This window comes from Rutidosis leptorrhynchoides, chromosome 11 (assembly GCF_046630445.1).
Source record: "Rutidosis leptorrhynchoides isolate AG116_Rl617_1_P2 chromosome 11, CSIRO_AGI_Rlap_v1, whole genome shotgun sequence".
Classification (NCBI taxonomy): domain Eukaryota; kingdom Viridiplantae; phylum Streptophyta; class Magnoliopsida; order Asterales; family Asteraceae; genus Rutidosis; species Rutidosis leptorrhynchoides.
In genome coordinates, this window is record NC_092343.1 from 79,728,917 (window position 1) to 79,743,005 (window position 14,089).

General features: G+C 34.1%; 1 protein-coding gene across 1 annotated transcript; it reads left to right on the forward strand.

Moving 5' to 3' along the window:
- Nucleotides 1-12,789: 12,789 nt before the first annotated feature.
- On the forward strand, nucleotides 12,790-13,378 carry LOC139874715 (uncharacterized). The gene is made up of 2 exons (XM_071862123.1): nucleotides 12,790-12,961; nucleotides 13,035-13,378. The coding sequence occupies exons 1-2, from the start codon at nucleotides 12,790-12,792 to the stop codon at nucleotides 13,376-13,378; spliced, it is 516 nt and encodes a 171-aa protein (XP_071718224.1).
- The last annotated feature ends 711 nt before the right edge of the window (nucleotides 13,379-14,089 follow it).

A 14,089-nucleotide genomic window follows, 5' to 3' on the forward strand; every position in this document is an offset into this window, starting at 1 on the left:
GACATTGGATGTCCTTTTGCACTAAAAACGGAACAAATGCCAAAACACGAACCTTTCGATCACTGAATCAACCTGATTATAAAAGGTGGTTGTCGGGTTTGAAGACGGATCCAATCCTTGATAACCCCTCTTTGTTACTGCTCTGGTTAAATCAGACGAGATGTCGGCACAGACGAGATGTCGGCACACAAATACAGATGATAAGTATCATTAAGTGTTCAACTAAAATTGAAGTAAAAGGCAAAACACATACCTCGGCTAGAATCATTTAATGCAAGGAAGTACTTAAAACCAAAAAAGGTTTCAAACTTGACGAAACCGAATCAAATCATTCAATATAAGAAAGTACTTAAAACCGAAAAAAGTTTCAAACTAGACAAACCCCAATCCGGCCTCAAAAAAGTTGGTTGTCAAGGAAACGTATCAACAGAAACTTCCAAACCACCTTAATGCCCCCACTTGGGTCACAAACATAAGTTACTAGGTCTGGAAATGGTAAAAGTAGAAATTGGCATTTATAAGCGCTTATAAACTCTCTTAGTGTAGGCATTAGATGTGAATTTGTATAGCCAAGAATTCGAGATTGAGCTTGACTTGATGACATAAGGGTATAGCCGAGAATTCGAGATTGAGCTTGACTTCTTGACATAAGGCTACGGTTGAACCCACTTTGCTTGCTCAAATATTCAATTCGTGTACTTATTGAAGAATCTATCAACTCGGCCATTTACAACTTTACAAACATGTTCTGTTTAGCATTATAAGTTGGGCTCAAAGTTAATAAAACCTTTAACTTGAATTGAAGCTTCATAGGCCATTTGTATTCTACCGAACATACTTAAACGACCAACCATGAGAAATAAAGCTTCAATCCTTGAACACACTTTGCGACAAGTAAAAAAAAGTTGGTAGTTGGGGAATGAACACCACCAATCGTGAATAGTTCTGTAATAAATTAATAGGGAGACGTATATGGCTGTAGAAGACACTAACCACTAACAAGAAGTTCGGGGGAGAGATTTAACCAACCTTAATGTCTCCACTTGGGTTACAGACTCACGTAACTGAATCCAGCAATTCATGACTTTATGAATCGGGTTTATAAATAGTTGTAATTCTTTTTACTCAGCCGATGTGGGAATGCACCAAGTAGGGATTGAAGTATATTTATTGTTTCTTCTAGTTTATACTTATTATCATGGAATTTGTTATTTAGAGAGTCTGTTTATAATGAGGAAAAAGTTAGTTACTATTAACTAACTAAAATTTGTACTCTATTAACCGAAATAATTTTTTAAAGCAAAAAAGACGTTTTATTAAACAATCCGACGAGAAATTACAAGGATATGCTCAACGAATGTGAAGAGCCATTAGCGCTGACGTTAATGTGCTTTATTTTGTTGTACAATTTGATAACCTACAATTAGAAAGTGATTGGTAACCGTATATACAATCATATAATGCATGTTAACAAATAATTGTATTTGACTATTTGATAAATATTATAGAATCTTTTTAACGACAATATTTAGGGATATTGTTAAAGGGCATAAAATTTTCATATAAGCTTTGTTTATGTGACCTTTTGAAGATGAGAACTTTAAAAATCCTAGTTCACTCTTACAATATCAGACATGTTGAATCGAAAACCAAAAACATAAACTGCTTAAAACATGTTTGGGTTTCTTGAAATAGCTTACGAAGAGGATAACTAACTTTTATTGTCAACACCTTACAAGTGTCTTAAACAATTTTGCTTGAATTTTAAACCATTGTATTCTAACTTAACTTCTAAGGTTTTTACTAAAGTCGGAGTAAACGGCAAAACACATACTTCACCTCGAATCATTAATTATAAGAAAGTAATTAAAACCTAAAAAAGGTTTGAAACTAGACAAAACCGAACCTAAAAATCATTCAATATAATTATAACTGAAAAAAGGTTTCAAAGTAGATGAAACCGAACCAATGTGGTCTCAAAAAAAAGATAGTTGTCAAGTGTGAAGGATAATGTTTTCTCATCCATGTTGGGACAAACACAGGGTGAGGTAAAGTATCAACACATAAGTTACCATGCCCGGCAATTGTAAAGGTAGAAATTGGCATTTATAAGCGCTTATAAACTCCTTTGGTCAAGCTATGTGGGACTAACATTCAATTTTGTAAACACTGACAAAAAAAAAAAAAATTAATAAAAAATAAAAATAAAAAAAAAAATCTATGGAGCAAAAAGAATTACTAGAGGAGCTTGCGGATTCGGTAGGAGCGGCAGCCCGATAACTTCCAATTTTTAAGTGTAACCGTGGACGAAAATTCTATCACTTTCTTATGCAACATTACTTTGTGTATGGAGTAGCAAATTGAATGTTTTGAAAAGTTGTAAAAATTAATACATGAAACGATAGATGTGCTTATGTCTCCGTTGTAAGCATTTTGAGCCTAAAACCTTCAACCATTTTGAGCTCGCTCGAAATATGGACATTTGTGCTTTTTTTAAACGGCCAAAATTGCTTATATAAACAAACGTTTGCTAGCAAGATGCTAAGAAAGAAAAAGTAACAAAGGCTTTTAGAGCCATAGGTTCTAATTTGAAACTAAATGTCTCCGGTTTTTTAGCCAACGAAAAGCAAATAATCTAATTACATCAAAAAAGACTACTTCTAGTATAAGATGACTAATTGAAAATAATGTCGTTCCGAAAACGCCATAACACCCAAAGAAGAGTAGTTACAACCGTGAAGATTCTATCCTTGTTAGTTGTCGTAGCTTGCTACCCCTCCAACCAATTAATAAAATCGACCCACAAATGAAGGATAGGTAAACCGCAAGCAAGCCACACACGAACCTTTCTCCAAATAACTACCGCTAACAAACAATCAAAGAAAAGGTGACCACGATGTTAAACCCCTTGATTACAAACTGGACAAACAATAGAAATAATCTTTACTCTTTTGAAGAAAGATTCCAAGGAAGCGAGATAGCATCCAGTTTGAAGCCCCATATAAAAAACGTTAAGTTTCCTCGGGAAAAACTTATACCAAACCATAGTTGTAGCATTCGACGGAAGCAGTTTCTTATTAATACATGATCTCGCTAGCTGAACCTAAAACTCCCACCTTTATTATAAACACCTGGCAGTAGCTGAACCGAACCAGTCCGGTCACAAAAAGGAAGGTTGTCAAGTGAAGGATATGTTTTCTCATTCGTGTAGGGACCAGACGTTGGAGCTGGCAAACTAAGATGTTGCAGCTAGCAAGCTGATACTCAAATAGAATTGAGTAAAGTACCAATAGACCATCCAAAACCACCTTAATGCCCCCACTTGGGTCATAGTCTCATAGACATATGTGACTATGTCCGGCAATTGCAAATGTGGAACGCGTCGGTTACAAAAACTTATAACCTATTATGGGCTAGCGATGTGGGACAAATATATAATCTCAGTTTTCACCTACTAATAATACTAAGACCTGTGATCACTCTATCAGTTCTTCACCTACATTCAAAGTGTAAATGTGAATTGTAGCATGTATCCGGGAATTTGAGATTGAGCTTGGTTTTATTACATAAGGCTGTGCTTGAACACACTTTGCTAGCTTAACAGAGTGCCCGGTCCTTCGAACTGTGACGAGAATGAGGAGGAGCTTGGTTTTAATCATGGTGTTAATAAGGCTCATGGGAGTCGAACCCTGATAGGAAATCATGTTACTACCAATGAACCAACACCTTGATGTTTCAAGCGATATTGAGTTACGTCTTGGTGAAGTAGGAAATGTGTGAAAATATCTTTTTTGAACCACTTTAATGATTGCCGTTACTTCAATGCTCATACATTTGGAACTAAATCTGGTAGCTCAAAAGCTTTTAATAATGTAAACCTAGCAATTTCTTGGTTTGAAGCTCCAATATAGTTTGATTTATGCTATTAAATAAGTAGCTTTTCATTGTCAAAGATAGTTACACCTTTTAAGTTAGCAACACTAAAATAAAGAGAATTAGTGAAATAATGTGTCAAGGGAAAACTAAAAAATCTTTCATTGCAATGCTAAAAATACTTCAAAACTAAAGGCTTCTAGTTCAAAACTAAAGGTTTCTATTAGTTCGTCAAAAGCATAAACCGATTTATGTACAGTAGAGCATTGAAGACGAAAACATCTAACATGCATTCTCTTATAAACTCATTTAGTCATTTAAGAATCGTTCGTAGGAACCTATCTACGCAATACAATTTCGTTTTGAAACGTCGAGACATATTAACATACACCTTACACATCTATTAAATGATTCTTGATTTGGTTTAAAGCTCGTACCAAATTATTTAACCATTTCGTTAGTGACTTTTGAACTAAAAACGGAACAATTGCCAAACACACAAACCTTTCATTCATTGAACCAACCTGATTATAAAAGGTGGTTGTCGGGTTTGATGACAGATCCGAACCTTGATAACCCCTCTTTGTTACTGCTCAGGTTAAATCAGACGAGATGTCGGTACACAAATAAAGATGATAAGTGTCGTTAAGTCGTCAAAATCTTTCAAATATTTTTAAGAGACTACTTAAACTAAAGGCTTCTTTTTGTTCCCCAAAAAGTGAACATAAGTATGTAACATAACCATGTTTATGCGCATTGTTTTTACACTAAAAATTATAACCAATATAAACAACTTATTATGTAAGCTTTAGTTTTGAGTTTAGAGCATTTTAAAGACGAAAACTTTAAACAAACAATCCTACTACCCTATTGCAAGATAAGAGTCAAATCTGAAACGGTTCAAGAATTGCCTTCGATGTTGAAAGCGACATTTTATCAAAACCTTTCATAAACTCATTTTGTCATCAACGACTTTTTCTTTAAAACCGTCATCAAAACCTTGTTGATGATTAAACGGGTTTGTTCGCCCTATTAGTGAGTCGTTTGGTTTGTTAGTTTAGTTTGACTATGACTCGTTGTTGGATTCTTGTGTAACGAACGGTTATACTTTTTGATCTTCAGATCCGTTCTGATGTTATCGTGTTTTAGCCAGAAAAAAAATCAAAACCTTGTTGAGCGTTTTTTTTTTTTTTTTTTTTTTTTTTTTTTTTGAAAATCGGCCTTCGTTCTATTTGAGTTTTCGTTATTTTTGCCAAAAATAAAATAAAATCACCGCTGATTCTTAAAAGATGGAAGTCGGGATTGATGACAGACCCAAACCATGTTAATATTTGAATCACCGTACCATATAACAGACCCAAACCATGTTAATATTTGAATCACCGTACCATATAACACGTTCAAGCCTATGTAGGGACCAAACCGAGGTATTGCTCTGGTTAAGCCAACCTGCCCAAAGTTCCTGACTTGGGTCACAGACTTGGTGCACAAACACATATGTTAACCGGGTATATCATATTCCCCTTCATAAACCATCTTATTGCCCCCACTTGGGTCACAGACTTACGTAACTAAATTCATCAATTGTCATGTTGAGATTAACCTTGTTAAACACGATTAACTTGAGTTCCTCATGCGATGTGGGATTTGCCCTTGGGCTTTACAAAATTCATCAATTGTCATGCTGAGATTAACCTTGTTAAACACGATTAACTTGAGTTCCTCATGCGATGTGGGATTTGCCCTTGGGCTTTACAAAACGTCTTGGTTTCTGTTTTATAAATTTTTTAATTACTGAATATTTAATATAATTCATAAATATAATATGTAATATTTATAATTATATATGTGTATATATATAAAACGACAAGCCTAATTACATTTATGAAATCAATAGGTTCGTCATTAATAAGTTGATAAAAGTCCATTGTTCTAATATATATATAAGTTTTTAATTTTTTCGCGAAAAAGGGCTGATGATATATATATATATATATATATATATATATATATATATATATATATATATATATATATATATATATATATATATATATATATATATATATATATATATATTTGGTACGTTGAATCCGCCAAGCACAATCCCTCCTAAGCGTCTAGTCTAGCAACTAGATAGCTTCAAGCCAAATCTTCTAGTACCTATAAAAAGGTAAACAACGAGGGAGTAAGCAAAAGCTTAGTGAGTTCAATACTTATATGCATACATACATAACCTGCTTCCTTGCACAAACAAACATAAACCCGCATACAAGCTAGTAAATCAACCGCATACTTACACAAATCCTCATACATGCTAGCATCGCAAAAGCATTTTAATACAATATACTGTAATATGCTACACAACAACATACAAAAATATGGTTAACCATACACAATAGCGTTAGTCATCAAATGAATTAACACTACCATACAAGTGCACATGGCCGCGAAGGCACCTTCCGGATGGCACCGCCATGTACACACGAATGTGGTCACCGGAGAGTGTATTCGTTGAGTGACACTCACCACATCCCGAAACAACATGTGGCCGCCGAAGAGTTAATAACACTCGCTACACTTAAATTGCAATCGTGGTCGCGAAGAGTGAAACCTTCCGGTAAACACTCACCACCTTTCATCATGTGGCCACGAAGAGTGAACCTTACATCCGAATGTCACTCGCCACATCTCATGTGGCCAACGAAGAGTGAATCCTTTAGCCCGGTGTCACTCGCCACTTCACCTACAAGCAAAAAACTTATATACATGCACATATAAATACTCCACTCACCTTGAAACGCAAGCACACACCATGTATATATTACCATCGCCACCGCATCCAAGCAAGAAATCACCTATATAGATATAGGCACACAAACACATAAACACTTATTCTCTAAAAGAGAATCTAATATCAACACCCTTAACCAAGGGTTTCCACCTTGCTCACTAACACTCGCCCATTTAGACATCTAAATGCACATCACTAAATTACCACTACGGGTGGTAATTCCGACCCATTCCAATAAGCACAAACTATACTTATGCTCTTGAACCTACAAAACCAACCCAAAAGTGCAACTCGACCCAAATTGCACTTAACTAGCAAAACAAGTCAAGTTTGACCCATAATAACCATTACTAGTGATTATGTCATAAAATCCCTAATTTAACACTTAACACGAATGTTTGACTTCCAATTGACCAAGGTTAGGTTTAATCAAGTTAACCCACTTTGACTAGTCAAATTACACCCAAAACAGCCACAATCACCAACGACTAGTGTTTTATTTCAAAGTCATCATTTGGCACCAAAAACCTAGAACACTTGACCCGTTCCAACATAAAACCCATTTTGACCTTAATTAGGGTTTATACCCAAAATTAAGCTAACTCAACACCAAAATCATTAGTACACAAGGGTTCTAGTGTTTAAACCAACACATGCAAGACCCAAACTTGAAATTTTATCAATTAAAACCCTAGGTCTCCCAAATTCGGGTTTACATACATGAATCACCCCCAAAATTACCAAAAAAGCAAGAAGTGGGGTTTACAAACCCATCACTAACTCAAACCCTAGACTTTTATCAAAACCTAAGTACTAAAAATTAGAGTTGTGACTTACCACCACTACCCAAACGTAGCTAAGAACGAGAGGAACAATGTTTACTCTTGCAACTTTGATCGATTCACACTTCTTCTTCATGATTTGCCTCTTTCTCTCACTAAAATGGAGTTTTCTCTTTCTAGAAAGGTGAGAGATTAGATATGAAGTGGATGGGGGTGAAAATGAGATAAGGATTGGGTTTGGTCAGTTTTGTGGCCAAAAACCCGGCCACCACGCTAAAGGGCCAATTTACCCCTCATTAAACCCTTTGAAAAACGTGACAAAAAAATGTTGGTAACAGGCCACCCGCGGCGCGGCTCCACACCTAAATCAAAGTTGGAATGTTTTAATTGTTCACCCTTCAGTATCTGGCATTAGCCGCGGCGCGGCTTAACGCCCCGCGATGCAAAATTTGAAAATGCATAAGTGTTGGTAGACTTTTAGTGGCACTTTTCAGGTGCATCAAATTCAGGATGTTACAATGGGGGTGTAATCTGTAGTGACCCGAACTTTTCCATGTTTATATATATATTAAATGAAATTGTTATTTACATGATTAAGTGTTTTCAATATGTTAAGCAATCAAACTTGTTAAGACTTGATTAATTGAAATAGGTTTCATATAGACAATTGACCACCCAAGTTGACCGGTGATTCACGAACGTTAAAACTTGTAAAAACTATATGATGACATATATATATGGTTATATATATAGTTAACATGATATTATGATAAGTAAACATATCATTAAGTATATTAATAATGAACTACATATGTAAAAACAAGACTACTAACTTAATGATTTTGAAACGAGACATATATGTAACGATTATCGTTGTAACGACATTTAATGTATATATATCATATTAAGAGATATTCGTACATCATAATATCATGATAATATAATAATTTAAAATCTCATTTGATATTATAAACATTGGGTTAACAACATTTAACAAGATCGTTAACCTAAAAGTTTCAAAACAACACTTACATGTAACGACTAACGATGACTTAACAACTCAGTTAAAATGTATATACATGTAGTGTTTTAATATGTATTCATACACTTTTGAAAGACTTCAAGACACTTATCAAAATACTTCTACTTAACAAAAATGCTTACAATTACATCCTCGTTCAGTTTCATCAACAATTCTACTCGTATGCACCCGTATTCGTATTCGTACAATACACAGCTTTTAGATGTATGTACTATTGGTATATACACTCCAATGATCAGCTCTTAGCAGTCCATGTGAGTCACCTAACACATGTAGGAACCATCATTTGGCAACTAGCATGAAATATCTCATAAAATTACAAAAATATGAGTAAACATTCATGACTTATTTACATGAAAACAAAATTACATATCCTTTATATCTAATCCATACACCAACGACCAAAAATACCTACAAACACTTTCATTCTTCAATTTTATTCATCTAATTGATCTCTCTCAAGTTCTATCTTCAAGTTCTAAGTATTCTTCATAAATTCTACAAGTTCTAGTTTCATAAAATCAAGAATACTTCCAAGTTTGCTAGCTTACTTTCAATCTTGTAGAGTGATCATCCAATTCTTATTTACACTAAGATATCTTTCTAATACAAGGTAATACTCATATTCAAACTTTGATTCAATTTCTATAACTATAAAAATCTTATTTCGAGTGAAAATCTTACTCGAACTGTTTTCGTGTCATGATTCTGCTTCAAGAACTTTCAAACCATCCAAGGATCCTTTGAAGCTAGATCCATTTTTCTAATTTTTAGTAGCTTTATCCAGAAAACTTGAGGTAGTAATGATGTTCATAACATCATTCGATTCATACATATAAAGCTATCTTATTCGAAGGTTTAAACTTGTAATCACTAGAACATAGTTTAGTTAATTCTAAACTTGTTCGCAAACAAAAGTTAATCCTTCTAACTTGAATTTTAAAATCAACTAAACACATGTTCTATATCTATATGATATGCTAACTTAATGATTTAAAACCTGGAAACACGAAAAACACCGTAAAACCGGATTTACGCCATCGTAGTAACACCGCGGGCTGTTTTGGGTTAGTTAATTAAAAACTATGATAAACTTTGATTTAAAAGTTGTTATTCTGGGAAAATAATTTTTCTTATGAACATGAAACTATATCCAAAAATCATGGTTAAACTCAAAGTGGAAGTATGTTTTTCAAAATGGTCATCAAGACGTCGTTCTTTCGACTGAAATGACTACCTCTTACAAAAATGACTTTTAACTTATATTTTCGACTATAAACCTATACCTTTTCTATTTAGATTCATAAAATAGAGTTCAATATGAAACCATAGCAATTTGATTCACTCAAAACGGATTTAAAACGAAGAAGTTATGGGTAAAACAAGATTGAATAATTTTTCTTGTTGTAGCTACGTGAAAATTGGTAACAAATCTATATTAATCATATCCTAGCTAACTTATATTGTATTATACATGTATTCTAATATATTATGTAATCTTGGGATACCATAGACACGTATACAAATGTTTTGACATATCATATCGACCCATGTGTATATATTATTTGGAACAACCATAGACACTCTATATGCAGTAATGTGGGAGTTAGCTATACATGGTTGAGGTTGATTCTAAAAATATATATACTTTGAGTTGTGATCTAGCCTGAGACATGTATACACTGGGTCGTGGATTGTTTCAAGATAATATATATCAATTTTTTTCTGTACATCTAACTTTGGACAACTAGTTGTAGGTTACTAACGAGGACAGCTGACTTAATGAACTTAAAACATCAAAATGTATTAAAAGTGTTGTAAATATATTTTGAACATACTTTGATATATATGTACATATTTGTTATAGGTTCGTGAATCGACCAGTGGCCAAGTCTTACTTCCCGACGAAGTAAAAATATGTGAAAGTGAGTTATAGTCCCACTTTTAAAATCTAATATTTTTGGGATGAGAATACATGCAGGTTTTATAAATGATTTACAAAATAGACACAAGTACGTGAAACTACATTCTATGGTTGAATTATCGAAATCGAATATGCCCCTTTTTATTAAGTCTGGTAATCTAAGAATTAGGGAACAGACACCCTAATTGACGCGAATCCTAAAGATAGATCTATCGGGCCCAACAAGCCCCATCCAAAGTACCGAATGTTTTAGTACTTCGAAATTTATATCATGTCCGAAGGAGGATCCCGGAATGATGGGGATATTCTTATATATGCATCTTGTTAATGTCGGTTACCAGGTGTTCACCATATGAATGATTTTTATCTCTATGTATGGGATGTATATTGAAATATGAAATCTTGTGGTCTATTGTTACGATTTGATATATATATATAGGTTAAACCTATAACTCACCAACATTTTTTGTTGACGTTTTAAGCATGTTTATTCTCAGGTGATTATTAAGAGCTTCCGCTGTTGCATACTTAAATAAGGACAAGATTTGAAGTCAATGCTTGTATGATATTGTGTAAAAACTGCATTCAAGAAACTTATTTCGTTGTAACATATTTGTATTATAAACCATTATGTAATAGTCGTGTGTAAACAGGATATTTTAGATTATCATTATTTGATAATCTACGTAAAGCTTTTTAAACCTTTATTGATGAAATAAAGGTTATGGTTTGTTTTAAAATGAATGCAGTCTTTGAAAAACGTCTCATATAGAGGTCAAAACCTCGCAACGAAATCAATTAATATGGAACGTTTTTAATCAATAAGAACGGGACATTTCATAATCCCTCTTCTTCAATCATTCGTAAGCAGTAGAATTAGTGGCACTAATCACTTTGATCGATTATTTTGATGCAAAATTAGGCTTTGAAGGTTTTACCTTCACCCATTTGGTCGATTTATGATGTAAATTAAGGTTTGAGTTACCTCTTGTAGCTTTCTGAGATAATCGATTGTTTTTTTAGTTAGATTTTGAGTTGTCGTTGCAGGTGACCGTATGGTTGCCGTCAGTGACTTCATGGTTGTTTTCGGCTGCCTCTGCTACTGCCATCACAACTCTGCTAAGTTTCTATTTGTGCCACAATTTGGGATAACCAAGGAGCTTAAAACAGTTGATTATTGTGTGTCCTAGCATTCCACACAGCTGCTGAGGTGGTTGATGGTGGATTGTGATGACAGTTTTAGTTTTGGTTTCGGGAATGGTTGATGGTTGACAGAAAATATCCAGGTAACTTCTTCCATTATATGTTGAGGTGCCGTCTAAAATCGACATGGCATCTTGGTTTACCGAGCTACGGTCAATTTGAGCCATGGTAGCTTTATTTTTGGTAGATGATTGAGACATAAATCATTGCTAAGATCTAGGATCAGCAATCTCGTTCTGATACCATGTTATAATTGAGAATGAAATGATTGTAAAGAAATTGTATTGATCAGTTTTATTGATAAGCTTGAATTTGTACAATCTGAATTGAATTCAGTTTACATTTGATAAGTCTTTTATATATAAAACATGTAACAACTATTTCCTTATAAGGGTAAGGCTCCAGTACACTTTGAAACCCCTTTTACATTTATGGAAATGGAAGGTTGTGTTGGACCCATTACTTGGCAACTAGTTGTGTTCTTGTGACATGTTCAAAATGTTAAAGGATGAAATGAACTTTCTGATCCCAAGAAGTCAAATTACCAAATAGTAATTTGACTTTTACTCATGATTTGCTGTTGTATTCTAACACAAACCTTGATAACCCCTCTTTGTTAGGTTAAATCAGACTAGATGTCGGTACACAAATACAGATAACAAGTATCATTAAGTCGTCAAAATCTTTCAAATATTTTTAAGAGACTACTTGTAAACTAAAGGCTTCTTTTTGTTCCCCCCAAAAGTGAACAAAAGTATGTAACATAATCGTGTTTATGTGCATTGTTTTTACACTGAAAATTAGAGCGCTCCCATCGTTTTCATCCAGACGGTTGCCCAAGCCATCACCTACCAGGGCGCCGATAGCAGCAAGCCGCCTAGGAGCTCGCCCACCTTATCATTCTGCTGCTCGTGCTTCATAATCATTTTGTTGGACGGATGAATTGAGTCTATGATGATGCAACGGTCAAATTTTTTTGCCGTTGCAAAATTAATATTCTTTTTTTTTTTTCTTTTTGTTATACAAACACACATACATTTCAAACACATACATTTCATATACATTTCATATTCAATATCAAATATCATCTCAAATTATCAATCATTTTCTAAATTATAATCAATCCAAACAACCTAAATTCCGATCCGATGTAAATGTGGTATTAACGATCATGAATACCACTAATAATCGAGCACTTGAAGCACTCGAAACACTTGATCATTTGGATGAGTTAAGCGATAATGAAGAAGTTGAACCCGTACCAAGAGCACCTAGAAGATATTTATATAGAGATCGCGAAGGTCGCGCAAAAGCTTTATGGAATGATTATTTTTTCGAAAATTGTACGTTTCCAAACGATTATTTTCGTAGACGTTATCGAATGCGCAAAACTTTGTTTTTTTTGTATATGTCAAGGTATATTGAATTTTTCTCAAGCTCTGATTCCCGAGTATTTTACTTATTTTCATCAAAGACGCGATGCTTGTGGATTACTTGGTTTTAATATTGTTCAAAGAGTAACATCCGCCATACGTAAACTAGCGTATGCTGCGTCGGTCGATCTTTTTGATGAGTATTTGCATATGGGTGAACAAACCTCATATGATTGTGTAAACAAAATTTGCAAATGTATTTTTCACTTGTACGCAACTGAATATTTAAGAAAACCAACTGCACAAGATGTGCAACGTTTGACCGCTAAACATGCTCAAATACATGGGTTACCGGGGATGTTAGGAAGCATCGATTGTATGCATTAGATGTGAATTTTATAGCCGAGAATTCGAGATTGAGCTGGACTTGATGACATAAGGCTACGCTTGAACACACTTTGCTTGTTCAAATATTCAAGTAGTGTACTTATTGAAGAATCTATCAACTCGACCAATTATGTTAGAAATAAGGGTTAGAATTGACTGCCCAGAATTGATTCTTGAATTTTGTGTTCACTTTCTCTATAAAGTATATCGACCCAACGATTGCCTCGGTTCCACGAATCTTTACAGAGATAAGACAAGAATACAATTAGTGTTTTTGGCACTAAAATCACTAATCAAATTATCAGAGAGATTGTGTGTTTTTTGTTCTTTAGAATGAAAGCAAAGTCCTCAATATATAAGAGGTGAAAAGGTGCGACGAAAGGATGTAACCCTTCAATGTAAATATGCAACCTTTCAACTAAAAGATGCAATTCTTCGTTTACACCTTTTAGAAAATGACATCACTCTTCATGAAATGATGTAACCATTCATGGTTACCTTTCATCAAAAGATGCAATTTCCAAGACCTTATTGAATTAACTCCAATGAGCATGCACTCCACACTCTCCAAACTCGTCATTGAGCTTAATTCGATAAGCGTTTGCTTTCTAGTAAATCCTAATTAACTAAAATGACTGTTGATAACACAAAAATCACCAACAAATCCCCCCCATTTTAGTGTAATCCTCGATTTACTAAAATAATTAAATA

Excerpts from the sequence above, each read along its gene's own strand:
- LOC139874715 (XM_071862123.1), top strand. The coding sequence starts at position 12,790 with ATGAATACCACTAATAATCGAGCACTTGAAGCACTCGAAACACTTGAT. Across the intron at positions 12,962-13,034 it reads TGATTATTTTTTCGAAAATT|GTATATTGAATTTTTCTCAA; the intron begins GTACGTTTCCAA and ends GTATATGTCAAG.